At 56.3% G+C, this 13,704-nt stretch overlaps 1 protein-coding gene across 3 annotated transcripts in view; it reads left to right on the forward strand.

Moving 5' to 3' along the window:
• Positions 1-1,073: 1,073 nt before the first annotated feature.
• Positions 1,074-13,704, forward strand: part of GRIK3 (glutamate ionotropic receptor kainate type subunit 3) — a 123,802-nt gene continuing 111,171 nt past the window's right edge. For 2 of the 3 annotated variants that reach the window (XM_064471527.1, XM_064471530.1), the window contains exon 1: positions 1,074-1,535. In XM_064471527.1, the coding sequence (XP_064327597.1) occupies positions 1,256-1,535 (280 nt within the window). In that variant the 5' untranslated portion in view covers positions 1,074-1,255. The remainder of the gene's footprint in view (positions 1,536-13,704) is intronic. The other variant, XM_064471531.1, reaches the window with a different exon arrangement.

Below are 13,704 nucleotides of genomic sequence, written 5' to 3' on the forward strand. Positions count from 1 at the left end.
GCATCCGCAGCGCTCGGCGCGCTCGCTGCCTGCTGTCAGGTGCAACACCCAGAAACTTTTCTTGGAGTTTTACGATTTGCATTACGTCCCCTCCTCCGGTTCATCGTTCAGGCTAAGGGCGGCCGCGCCGGGACGGCGGCTGGAGCGCAGGGCAGCCATCGGCTTCTCTCACAGCGCAGGGCAGCCGAGCCCGCTGCCGGGGAAAGCGGCGGACAAGGGGAATTAAAAGGATGAACTGATACAGAGTAATAGTATGTTTGTAAGAAAATTAAAGATTTGCTCTCCAGACGTTCCAGGCGATGTAGTTAGCAGACAGCTGGCAAATGGGAGCGATTGGAAATGATGGAATAGATCAAATTATTTAAATGAGAAAAAATAAATTCGCCCTAGCCTAGCCCAGCAAGTTGACAAAGCAGCCTACTTATCTGCTGCATGTGCGGCCCTTTGTCTCTGTCACCGAGGTCATTAAACCCCGGCTGCCGAGCCCGGGCCGGGCGCCTGCTCGGGGCTACGGCCGCTCCGGGACCCCCCGCCGCCCCCGGGACGGCCGGGCCCGGCCCCGGCGGTGCTGCCCAGCGGGGGGCTGCGGGGGCAGCGGGACCCCGGGAGCTCGGAGGGCACCGGGCACCCCGGGATCCACGGGACGGGGGGGCCGTCGGGGGTAGAGGGGCGCCGCGACCCCCGGGGAGCCGCACCCCCCACCCTGTCCCCCCGCTGCCCCCCGCCCCGCGTCCCCGCCGGGGGACCCCGGCCCCCCCTGCCCCGCGCCCGCCGCCGGCGCTGCCGGCCCGGGGGTCCCTGTCCTCGGCCGGGGGAGCGGGAGGGGGTTGGGGGGGTCAGCGCGGGGGTGTCAGTGCGGGGGTGTGTGTGTGTGCAGGGGGGTGCGGTGGGGGTGTGTGTGTGCGCGCGGGGGGGGTGTGTGTGCAGGGGGTGCGGGGGGTGTGTGCGGTGTGTGCGTGTGCAGGGGGTGCGGGGGGTGGGGGTGTGTGCAGGGGGGTGCAGGGGGGGTGTGTGTGCAGGGGGTGCGGGGGGGGTGTGCGGGGGTGTGCACGCTCCACTCCGGGGCTTTGCGCGAGCCGCGCGCATCAGCGGTAGGAGGGGACAGAGCCGCTCCTGCGGGCGCACCGGCAGCCCCGGCTCCGCAGGTGCCGCTCGACCGGCAGCGGCACCGCACGGCCCGGCCCGGCTCGGCTCGGCTCGGCTCGGCCCGGCCCGGCTCTGCTGCCGCGGGACGGGCCGGCGCGGCCGCACTAAGATGTGCCATGAGCGGTCCGGCCCCGGCGCCGACCGGCCGCTCCGCCTGAGCCGCGGGCAGCGGCCGCCCGCTCCCCCCGGTGCTGCCCCCGGTGCTGCCCCCGGTGCTGCCCCCGGTGCTGCCCCCGGGGCCGCGGGGCCGCGCCGGCCCGCGCCCTCCCCAGCGATGCCCCACCTCTGGCCGGCGCTCCGCGGCGTGCTCTGGGAATACTGGGCAGCGCTCCTGGTCGGCGGCTTCTGGGGCCAGGGCTCGCACGGGATGCCGCATGTCATCCGGATAGGTAAGGCGGCCGCGCCGCGCCGCGCCGGGCCGGGCCGGGCGGGGGATGCGCTGCCCGGCGCCGGGAGGGACGGTGCCGCCGGGCGCGGCGAGGGGCTGCGTCCCGGCACGGAGCGGGCAGCGGTGCCGCTGCGGGCGGCCGCCCTGCGCAGGGGGCAGCGGGGGGGCTGGGCAGGCTGCAAAGAGGAGAGGGGGTGCTGAGCCCCCGGAGAGGGGGAGTGCTGAGCCCCCGGCGAGAGGTGGTGCTGAGCCCCCAGAGAGGGGGGATGCTGAGTCCCCGGAGAGGGGAGAGGCTCTGCCCCCAGAGAGGGGAGATGCTGGGCCCCCGGAGAGGGAAGATGCTGGGCCCCCAGAGAGGGGAGATGCTGAGTCCCCGGAGAGGGGAGAGGCTCTGCCCCCAGAGAGGGGAGATGCTGAGCCCCCGGAGAGGGGGGATGCTCTGCCCCCAGAGAGGGGAGATGCTGGGCCCCCGGAGAGGGAAGATGCTGGGCCCCCAGAGAGGGGAGATGCTGAGTCCCCGGAGAGGGGAGAGGCTCTGCCCCCAGAGAGGGGAGATGCTGAGCCCCCGGAGAGGGGGGATGCTCTGCCCCCAGAGAGGGGAGATGCTGAGCCCCCGGAGAGGGGGGATGATGCGGCTGCTACAAGGAGGGCTGCGGTGCCCGCTGCAAGGAGGGGTGTTGAGCCTGCTGCAATAGGGGTGCTGTGCAGAGGTGCTTTGATCCTGGGCCAGAGATGCCCGGCACGGGGGACAGGCAGTCCGGGGGCCCCAGGGCACCGAGCCCTGCTGCCCGGAGGATGCCCTGGGCTGGCTACACTGCAGCCACGCAGTTCTGGGGAAAATTAATTTTTAATAATGTTACATAAAGTAATTGCACAGATAACAGCTTGGGAAAGAGTCTATGATCTTTCTTTTCCTAATTAAATGAGATACTTGTTTTGAGCGTGTCATGTAAAGAACGGCGCTGATTTCCTGTTACATTGCATGTACTTTGCCATCGCTACACACTCTCAGGGATTTGCTGTCTGCCCAGTAAAAATTATAAGGACAGGCTTACCTGTCTTTTCAGGGACCAAATTCTAACCCAGAGAAACTAGAGAAAACTGAATAGATTTGTGAATATTTTGAAGTGGAAAAAATCGGTCTTATTTATCCCAGTGCAACTGCACAGCAGCAATGTGAAAGCCAGTAAGAGAAAAATGCTAGTCCTGAGGGACAGCCGCTTTCTGAAGTGACACTGTCACCTCCAGAATGGTTTCGAATGACTGCATGGCCCAGATCATCTCACGGACAAGGGCTGGATTCCTGCAGGATGAACATCTGCTCCCCCCTGGACTGCTGTGGACAGGGCACTCCAGGCAGACGTGGTCCTGTGCAGTTTGTAGTGCCAGAAATGTTGGTTGGTAAAGGTTAATGGACCTGTCTCTGGGGCCTAGGCCCTGGCGGCTGCTGAACTTTTACTGGAGCCAAGCTGCTTGGTATGCTGAGCCACAGCCTGGAACAGCTGGAATTGTTTTGTGCGACACAAACCCACTCCCAGGAAAGCTGCGGTTGCTGCTGACGGGGCACGCTGGGCTTTGCCAGCCCCGCCACGCCAGCGGGGGAGGAGGCGTCCCGCTGTGCCGTGGCAGAGCCCCCGTCTATCGCCCGCCTGTCCCCACCGCGAGCACCACAGTGCCGCGGCGGCGTTTCTCTTCCCAAGGGGTCCCCGGGCGCAGACCCCCGTCGGGACCGTTAGCCGTGTGCCTGGGGGGGCCCTGTCGCAGCTGGGGGCGCTGGGCTTGCAGCTCGGCCTGCCTTTGGCTTGGCAGCAGCGGGACTGGTTCCTGGTGGCCAGCCCCGGCGTGCTGCCAGGCTGACGCTCCGGTGGCGGCGGCCGAGGGGCTGCTGCTGCTGCACAGGCAGGCGCTCGCAGGGGAACGGGCTGAAGTCTCTAGGGTGGGGGGTGCCGAGACCTCTGGGAATACTGGCGGGGCTCGTGGGAGATGTTCAGGCCCAGGAGTATCCCTGTGGCCCTGTGGAGGTGTTTAGCGTCAAAGCCCAGGTGCCTCAGTTGTCCTGAAAATGGATTTTCTAGACAGGGATCAAAGCAATTGCACAAAAGGCTGGAGGAGCGCTCGACCACAACCTGCTGCCAGCCCGAAATCGCCTGGCTTTGCTGTAGCTCTGCTCCCCTTCGCCTGGAGCTCCCCAGCTCAGCTCGGAGGCGCCCCAGGAGCACGGCGAGGGGGGACACCTGCACTGGGCTGGTGCAAACGCAGGGAGGCGGCATGTGGGCAGGCAGGGAAGCAGGCAGGGAAGCAGGCAGGCAGGGAGGAAGGCAGGGAGGCAGGGAGGGAGGCAGGCAGGGAGGGAGGGAAGCAGGCAGGGAGGGAGGCAGGCAGGGAGGCAGGCAGGGAGGGAGGCAGGGAGGGAGGCAGGGAGGCAGGCAGGGAGGCAGGCAGGGCTGCCCGCCGCAGGAGCACTGCTGTGCACCGCCTCTGCCAGTGCCACTGTGCCTTCCACAGGAACAGCCTTGCTTTAATTGCTGAGAAATACCCCAACATTCAGCTCCTCATTTAGCCTTTTTCTTGATCAGTAAAATAAGAAACTTAAAGATCAGAAAAAGGCTTTAAGCGGGGCTGCAGAGAGATCTGTGTTTACCTTCACTCTCAGCTAAAACTGGCATAATTTTGACCTCTTTTTCAGCCCACTGGAAAATTGCAGCTTTTTCCCCCTGCATTAATTTGTGCAAAGCTGTCCTGGCTTTCAAGTAATGCTTTTAATTATTAGGTTATGCCAAGAAGTGGAGAATACTTAAATCAGTATTGTTTTAGAACTGAAAATCAAACCAGAGAGCAAACAGGTAACTTTTCAAAGCTCCCGTGTTCTCCTGTGAAGTTGACTATTAAAATAAATACAGGGAGAGATATCTAAGAGAGGGAAGGAAAAGCCAAAAGCACTCTTTCCCTCACAAGTAAAATATAAATATTTAATCTACACATCTAAATATAATCTATACATATACGCATACAAAGAAAACCTGTGCCTCCTTGCTGGATTATTTTTTTTTATTAAGTAGGAGTTTGTATCTGAAGCCTATCCAACAGCTGTTCGATTATTATGCAATCTGTTAAATATTTGAAAATGCGGTATCAGAAAACATCGTCTAGATCTGCTGCACGCTCAAGGTGCTCGATTCAGCTCCAGGTTCTCCTGGTACAAAGACAGGTCACCGTAGCGGTGTGAGTGGAGTTATGCCGAGTTTCCACCCCGGTGACTGAGAGGCAGCCTGCGATGCTGCCAGCCCTGACTGCGGGTGAGATCAGTGAGATTATACCTGTTATTAAGTGCTGCACTGAGCAGCTCAGTATTTGCAATATCATGCCCCTCATATAGTAAAAGCAGTGAGTGCAAGATGATTAAGCTACCGTAGATAGCCCATTTATCTAACCTTTCTCTTAGATTAAAAAGCAGTAGTAAGCACCCCTTCAAAGTGACAGACGAGAGCTTGATGCCATTTTGTAGAGCTTGATGGCACCGGCCCTAACAAAGCAGCGCGGGATGACTGGAAACAGTGTCACACGTGAGCTGGAAGGACCGCTGTCTTGTAGCAGACCGGTTTCAATTGCCGTGCGTTGCTGAAGCATCATCAGAAATTACTCAGAGTGATTATCCTGATGGGTGACGTGTTAGCGAGATATATGTGCAGATCAGATGGATGCCAATGGTTTGAGATTAATAAGTAGGTGTAAAAAATAGACCACGGGAGCCATCAATCCAATTTTAGCGCTTGCATTTGTTGATTAGTGGGTTTGTTTGTACTCAAGTGCTGCTGAGGGGGTGACGCCAAAGCCGCGCAGCCCCGCGGCCATCGTTTCCCTTGGCCACCCCTGCTGCGGCGAGGGGAGCGGCAGAAGTGGTGGCTGCCGCCCCGTCTGCGGGCGGGTGGTGACGGGCAGGGTCTGCAGCCCACCCTGCACTTGGGTCCCCCCCAGCCCCGGCTGCACGCTCGCCTCGCCCACCTCTGCAGGAGAAGCACGCTCTCCCTGGCAGGGATTTCATTTTGCTTTCTGCGTTTTTAATGGGAATCGCCGTCACCTCTGGGCTCCTGCTCTTGTTCTGGTTTTTCAGCTGAGGTTATATTCCTGCTGATATTTGTGGCAATAACTGTACCTCAAGCATGTTTGAAAGTCCCTGTCTTGTATCACTGAGGTCGCCGTGAACAGGATCGGGCTCCAGCTAAGCTTTTAAACAAACAGCCCTACATGGAGGAATTCATTGGGTTTTATTTCTTGTAGTCTCTTTCTAAGCTGTGTTTGCGCAGAGAAGGGGTCAGGGCATCGATTGTTGGTATGATTTGCAAGTAACACAGAAAAGACAATCAAGCTGGATTGGAGTCTGTGTGGAAAAAAATCATTGATTATTTTATATAAATACATAGAAAACAAATTCTGTGGATAATTATCCTCCTCTGTGTGATCGGTTTTTCTGAGGCTTATTATGCTCGTCTGGAATTTTATTTCGAAATCTCCTTCCCGCACTCTGCAAACCAAGTTTTATTTTAAAAAATAAAGGCAGAAGCAGGCTTTTCCAGGCTAAAAAAGGCAGTGCCCACAGGGCTGGGAGCTGCCTGGCTATGGGCTATGTGGGTGCTGGAGAGGCGATCCTCAGAAAGGCAGCTCGAGGGTTTTGCAGTTCAGCTCGAGCCTGATGACCGCTTCGGCGGTGTCCTTCGGGGAGGGCTGGCAGGATGGCCCAGCCGGGCTCTCCCGCCGGGGCTGCGGCGCTGGAGGGGTGCGAGAGGGGCCGGAGCCCCGCCTGCACACACTGACCCGTGGCGGGGGGGGTTCTCACCCAGAAAAGTGGGCGCACGCTGACCGAGCCTCGCCTTTGTACCCGTTTCCTCTAAAAGGATTGCAGCGCGTGTTTGCCCCGGGCTGGCCGAGCCCCGCGGGCAGCCGCTGCCTTGGCCGAGCACGCCGGGCAGAGCTGAGCCAGCCCGAGCCCCCGCCGGGGCCTGGGGCCACCGAGGGTGAAGCAATGAGAAATTTCTCTCCGTGGCTGGTGAGGCAACGAAACGTGGCGGGGTGGGAGCAGGCAGAAATTGAACTAAGATCGATACGTTCCCCCCTCCCTGAAGCAAACAGCTTCTGAGAAGCAGCTTCACAGCACCTGAGACCAGCCCGCAGGCTCAGCAAACGTTAATTCAGGGAACCTTCCCCGCGGGCAGCCTGGCTGCCCACATCCCTGCCGTTTGCTCCCCAGTTTGGAGTATAAGCACACGGAAAGCAGAGCTGGGCTCCCCCTGGCCAAGAAGCGCCAAGCCAAGGGCCAGGAGTGGGCTCGGACCGAGCCCTGCGTGCTGCGAGTGTGAGCCTGCAGCAGCACCGATGGCGTCTCTCACAGGATCAGGCCCCCAAACCTCCCGGGGCCGAGCACACTGACGGGCTGCTTCGGGACTCCGCTTCCTGCATGTTCGCTGCTGCAAGGAAAGCGCTGGTTTGGTTTTGGTTTGGTTTTCCCGGTTTTAAATCACTCTACTGCCTTTGCGGCTTCTCCTGCATTTGCATGCGTATTTCTGTGGCTACGCACCCATTGCTCAAGCATCTAATGGCTGATAAAGTTATTTCAGGTCATGAGATGCTTTGTGTGTCAGATAACGCATTCTGGTAATTTCAGCAGGATAGAAGGGTGGCAGTGTAAATTGTTTGGTGGTAAATTAATTCTGAATACATTTGAATAACAATGTTACCTCTTTATCGCAGAATAGTCTAATTATTTGATCTTGGCATCCTCTCGAGAACTTCATACAGGAAATTAAGATCAAACCACAAACCAGAAAAAAAAAATAGGCCCTCATTCATCATAGGGCAGGAGCACCGCCAAAATAAACAGACCTACTTAGTGCTGGGTGCCTCCTCAGAGCAGGCACGTTCCCCCGACCGCGCGCACCAGCGCATCCGCATCCCCGAGGGCTGGAAGGCGGCGGAGTGTGCAGAACCGGAGCGGTGGAGGAGCCCTGCGCGGAGCTCGTGTGCCCGATGGACGCGGCTGCTCTGCCTCGGCGCCGGGGCCGCGCGCCTCCGCAGCGAAAGCTGCCTGCTCGCGCTCTCGTGCTGCGTTGCCACTTTTGGTTTTAATCACCAGCAGGTGCAAATCCACTGCCACCGGCTCCAGCTTCATTTCTCTGTCTCTGGATGTTTTTGTTGAGGAAACTAAACAGAGGTTGATATTATGACAAGATTTCTGTAAAGCCTTCACAACACAATACTAAAAGCAATTCAATCTCCAGCAAAGTTGGGTCCCTCTTGCCCTGGTAAATGAAGTGCTCCTTTGGTACAGGTCAGCAGTTTCACTGAATTAGCAATCCTAGATGAGATCCAGCTTTTCCTTCTCTCGGCGGCTGGCGATACGTCGCCAGCAGCGAGTCGGGGCTGGCAGCTCAGCCTGCGGGCCCGGCATCAGCAGAGGGCACTGTGCCTCGCCGGCTCGCACCCTGCCTGGGTGTTCCTGGCCACCTTCCTCCTTCCAGCTCCTCAACGCCGCTTTCTTGTATTAGCTATCATCACCGATTTCCAAGCATTTGCATGGAGTGGCTCTGCCAGAATAGCTGCAACGCTGGAGCCCCTCATGGAGACACAATATCAAATAAAGCCCGACATCGCACAGCCTGTCTGTAGCGAGCATTAAGCCTCGTAATCCAATGTACTGCGTTTCTCCACTGGTTATGCTGTGCAATCTCCTTTCCCTCATTTTGGCTAGAGGTTTAATGTGATGCCGTCTAGACTTCTTTCTTCTTTTGCATACTTAGAAGACAGGCTGGTGGAAATCTCTGGGTAAGGCAGATAATGAGTTGAAAGCACTAGAACTCCATGGGCGGGGGGGGGCAGAGGCAAATGCTGAGGAGGAGCTGAGGGCTGAACGCGAGGATGAAAACTGCGCTATGGCAATGTTGCCGAAGGGGATGGATGTGAAATGAGGAGGGCTGGTTGTCTTAAAGCCGTGAGAATCAAAGTTGCTGTGACTGCAGATGTTGCCGCCTGCAGCGACTGCACGGGGGATCCTGACACCCCACCAGCAAACACTGCGGGCGTCTGCGCCCCTTAGAGACTCAAGCTTGTTTTTTCAGGCAGGGATTGTCTCGCTTTGGGCTGACATGGAGGGGATTCAGATGCGACGGGGCTTCGTGCATTGCTACTGTTGTTCATTAACAGCGAAAACAGGGATAATGTGCTGGTGTTTATCACTCATAATAAAGCCTAAAATAGATGCAGGTCCTTACCACACGCAAGAGCTCTTAGAGCAGGTGGAAGGCTCAGCTCATGGCTTTGTCTTTGCTCCAGCACCGGCTTTTCTTTGTGGCTGCCTCTGTTAACCCCTTTTGCTCTCACCTCCCGCTGCCCCCCTCGCTGCGCTGCCCCGCAGGGAACCTTCCTCTGACACGACGGCTTCGTTGGCGGGTTTGCACTACGAGGTGCTCGCCTTGTCGAGTGTTACCCGAGCGTACAGCAGCAGCAGTCTTTGTGCTTTAAATCTGCAGCAAGACGTTGTGCATAAATACACAAATATGGATGCGACTGCTTTGTTATTTCTGGGAGGGAAAATAATCAGGCAGATGCTGTTCGGTGGCAGACGCTGCTCGGGAGAGCCGTGGGGTACCTGTGCGTCAGAGGCAATCCCCAGTGCTGCTCTGAACTTCCCCTGCACACACCAACCTGTTCAGCCTCTGCAGCAGTGTAAATAAGGATAGGAAAGCAAACACTGGCCATTGGCGGCAAAAGGCCACCTTGCTGTATCTGTATTATTTAATGTTTTAGCCCAGGGACCTGGTCAGGCTTTGTTTTTTGTTGCTGTGCCCCAGCCAAGAGCCAGCACCCCTCAGTGTGGGCCAAATGCCCAGAAGAAAAGTCAGAATTGTGAAGTAGTAAAGGAGCAACGGGCACGTTCAGTAACTCCCTGGGCTTGGGACATTCCGGAAAGCATCATGACCTGGAAAGCAGCCGGAAGGACTGGGCTTCACAAGACGTGGACTGCGTGGGTCTGGCCCCCGGGTGACCTTGGCCAGGCACGCGCCTCTCCATCGCCCCAGGTCTGGGGCCGCAGGCGCAGTCGGTGGTGCTGCCACAGCCGCACGACGTCGAGAGCAGGGCTGCGGTGTGCAGCACTGCCGCAGGGCACCCTTCTCTGGCTGTCACGATACAGATTATCTGCTGCACAGCCTGGGGACATAGCAAACACCTCAATACTTCCATTTTTTAAATAGCAAGCTGGGCTGTGCTAATTCACCTAAGACAGTTTTTCTCCATCATGCCTGATGTAGAAGACCCACCAGTTATTTCACTTTATGAGGCTGTTTTTCTATCACTGTGGGCTGCTGGTAAATACCCCACTGGCATGGAACCCATCTTGCTGGGGATGCAGGAAAGAAGGAAGGCAGAGGGATCTCGGGGAGCCAGGCAGCCCGAGCAGGGCAGAGGAGCGTGCTGTGTAGCCTCAGGTAACGAGGCAGCAGCAGGGAAAGAGGGTTCCCTTGGTGATCGCAGAGTTTAAAATAATGAGATGAGGAGGATGTTGTAGGAGTGGTGGAATAAATCTGCCACAATGCTTAATAGTGCAAAAGGAAAAGAGGAGGAAAAAGGAAATACAAGATTTCTGGCTTCTTGATTAGAGGGTCCCTTAAGGGGCAGACTGCGCAGTCTGGCATGAGGAGGGGAGAGACTGCACTGCAACTACTCCCTGAAAAGTCGCTCCAGCGAGACACAGGGGCTGCACGATGCTGATAAACTATAAGGATCTGGGCACAGGAGGCTTTGGGAATGGGGCTCTGGTTTTCAGCTGTAATTTGCTCCTGCCTGTGCCCTTTGGATTTGCAGGTAAAAGCTTTCCCAGGCAGCCCAAAAGATGCTGTAACACATTTTGTCAGCTGCCTGGGCAAGAGCATGACTCCGGAATGAGATGGCTCACTTGGGTATCGTGCAGCAGGAGCAAACGGGGCAGTGCTGCCAGCCTCCTCGCCAGCCTCCCCAGGCAAGCCCACAGTCCTGGGCAGCGCGAAAGTGCTCCTCCACCTTGCACCAGACACCAGCGCTGCTGGTGAAGGTCTGGAGAGGCCCCAGTCGGTGCCCAGCTCAGCCCTCAGCCCTGCCGGGAACCCACGCACCAAAGGTTCACCCACCCATAGAAAAAGCCCCCAGTTTCACTTTTCCTTTGAAGTACAGCCTGACCTTGCTCAAGGCACACTAAGTGACACCAGAATAAGGGGTATTTGCACCTTGGATTAGGAATTCAGTCTGTGTAGCTACTGAGTCAGAAAAACGTCCCTGTTCAGGAAAGCTTTTAAGCAGACGTATAAACCAGCTACTATCAAGGGAATAAACCAAAGACTTAAAATTACATAAATGTTCAGATGGATTCTTGAATTTGGGACTTGCACTTTGCTCATCACTCTGGAAACTGAGCACCCAGGGATCCCCACCAAGGCGTATCCAGATTCCCAGGTACCAGAGCACTAAGCGCATTACAAAAGCTTTTGGGACTGATTGATTGAAATTAGCTTTCCATCCTTGACATCTGCAAACAGTAGCTTCAGGAGCATTCATTAGTGCCACGGCAGCAGCTGGGTTATAACGCTGGTCTGTAAGTCCAGTAAGGCATGGGAAGAGGCCACTGGCTGTTCTTACATAGGCCACTGGATTGTCCTTAGCTGGTAATGACATCTCACAGAACCACAGGATCACCGAATCCCAGGTTGGGAAGGACCTCAGGGATCATCTAGTCCAACCTTTCTAGGAAGAGCGCGGTCTAGCCAAGATGGCCCAGCGCCCTGTCCAGCCGACTCTTGAAGGTGCCCAAACATCTGGTTGCTACAGCACGTCCTCTGTTCAAACTGGGGACTCAGAGGTGAGCAGACCAGCTCTTTGAACTCACCAGGACCCAGGTGAATAGGAACATAAGCTGTTCTTAAAATAACAGAGCCGGTATTGCAAAATCCAGATTTGATTAAAGATGTGGAAGTGTATGGTGAGAGAACCAGCATTAGCTGTGGGCGGCTTTCCTCCACTTTAACGAATAGATGGCTGTCATCTCTTACTTATCTCCCAGGATGAAACAGTAAATAAAATCTGGTATAACCCACAAATTTAGCTGAGTTACGGCTGTCTATTGGGACTGAAGTGTTAGACTTGTTGGTTAGTTTTGCAGTGAATTCAAAGCACTCAGAAGGAAGTCACAGCAGCAGTTTGAAATTCCACCCCCTGCGAGACACCCCGCCTGCCTGGGTACACGGGCTGAGGGAATTTTTCCCTGGCGGCAGCAGTTTTATGTTAGAAACAGGGCTGATTTTGTTTCGAATGAAGCAAATGGCTACAGCCCGTGCTTGGTAAAGGATCCGAGAACAGACTTTTGTGTGAAGGCCAGGCCCAGGCTGCGCTCTGGGAGCGGCACCCACCGCACCCGCGCCCCCAGCCCTGCGCCCTGGTACAACGGCGCTCCCGGGGGCTGCGCCTGAACCCGACAGGGCGCCTGCCAGAGGGAGCTGCCGGGAAACCGGGCCTTTAAGTCATCAGTGAGGAATAACGTGTGTGTCTCCATCACTACGGTGTCTGGGAGTTTAAAAAAAACGATGGCTGTTTTCATTGCCGTATAAATAAAGGTTTTCTGTAACCCAACAGGTACTGCTCGGCCTGAACCGCTCTGATTCATGCCTCGCTGGAGGGGAATTATTAATCTCTCATATTGTGCACAAGGGTGGCCGGTATATATTTTCCAAGAAAAATTAGAGCAGATCAACACTGTTTCCTAACGGTTTCTATAACCGCTTGCATTTTTGCTTACACAGAAGAGTTCTGGCTGTACCAGGACTGCTGCTCTTTGGGTGACACCTGACGGCAGTAGGGGCAGCGGCAGGGTCTGGATGCTCTGTGGGCGAGAAGGAAAGACAAACTACCCTTGAAGAGCACAGTATCAGCTAATCTCTCGTTGCATTCCTTGCCTTCTTCTTTCCAGTCCAGGAGGCAGAGTTTCCTGGGCAAGAAGGCGGTTTCCAGAGGATTCGTGTATTCGCCCTCTGGGGCAGTGTCAGACCTGTAGGACACTCGGCAAATAACATCTCGCAGCAGTTTTCAATCACTGCCAACACGTGACTTGGAGCAGTTACTCTGTTTTCTGTGTTCAGAGGCACGGGAACATTATGGTACCGTGATGTGACCTGGAGATTTTTAGAAATAACTCAGCTTGGCAATATCATAGTCATAACTTGCAGGAATATTTGTATTCTTTCCTCCAGATTCCTGTTACGGGACGTTTATCACAGACCATTTCAAATGCTTTTCCCCAGAGAGAGCATCCGGCCATTAGGTATTTCCTTTCTAAAGCATGTCTGTTAGCTTAGCTTTTGCTGTTATTTATTAATACTGCTATGAGGCATTTCAATGACATGCTTTGCCTGAGTTTTTTAAAAGCCTCTGACTTCCCCTAGTTCCTGCTCCTTTCCTTCGGAAGCAGAAGTAAGCTCGCTACCGAGAAACATGAGACAAACCTGCCAAAACCAGGCCCAGAAAACCCACCACCAGAAAACCGTCCCCAGAGGGACGCAGAGGTGGATGGTTTCTCTGAGTCCCAGATATTCCATTTTCCTTTTCAATTTTCCTTTGTTTTCCTTTTTCACCCTGATTGCCGTGATGTCCCTGCTCCCCCCGCTCTCACTCCGCACCCCGCAGCTCGGGTGCCTGCTGGAGGCTCGTGGGGCACGGGCGGGTTCCTCCCCTCCGTACGCCGCCGGTGCGGGGGGCTCCCCGCTCCTGAGCCCATCTCGTGGCAGGCTGTACCACGCTTGATTCGGCAGCTGTGACTCGGAGCAGCCTCCTGCCTGCTGCAGCACCCTGGGGCACGCTCGTCCTCCCCGGTGACCCTCTGCGGCTGCCCCAGCTCGGCTGCCGCCGGCGCTGTGGGGTGGCCATCGCAGCTCAGGGTGCCAGCGCCGGCCCTCGGGGCTCTGCCGGGGCTGCGCAGGAGCGGCCGGAGCAGCCGAGCAGCTGCGCGAGGAAGGTTCACCTCCGAGGGAGCTTTGGGAAGGAAACCCAGCCATTTAGCAGTGCAGAAATGCAAGACGTTGTCCCTTCATTGGATGTGCAGCAAAAGGTACAGAATGGTTAACCTTAAAAGTATAAGCTTTTTCTTTGTGTGTGCAAGA

This window comes from Phalacrocorax carbo, chromosome 22 (genome assembly GCF_963921805.1).
Source record: "Phalacrocorax carbo chromosome 22, bPhaCar2.1, whole genome shotgun sequence".
NCBI lineage: Eukaryota > Metazoa > Chordata > Aves > Suliformes > Phalacrocoracidae > Phalacrocorax > Phalacrocorax carbo.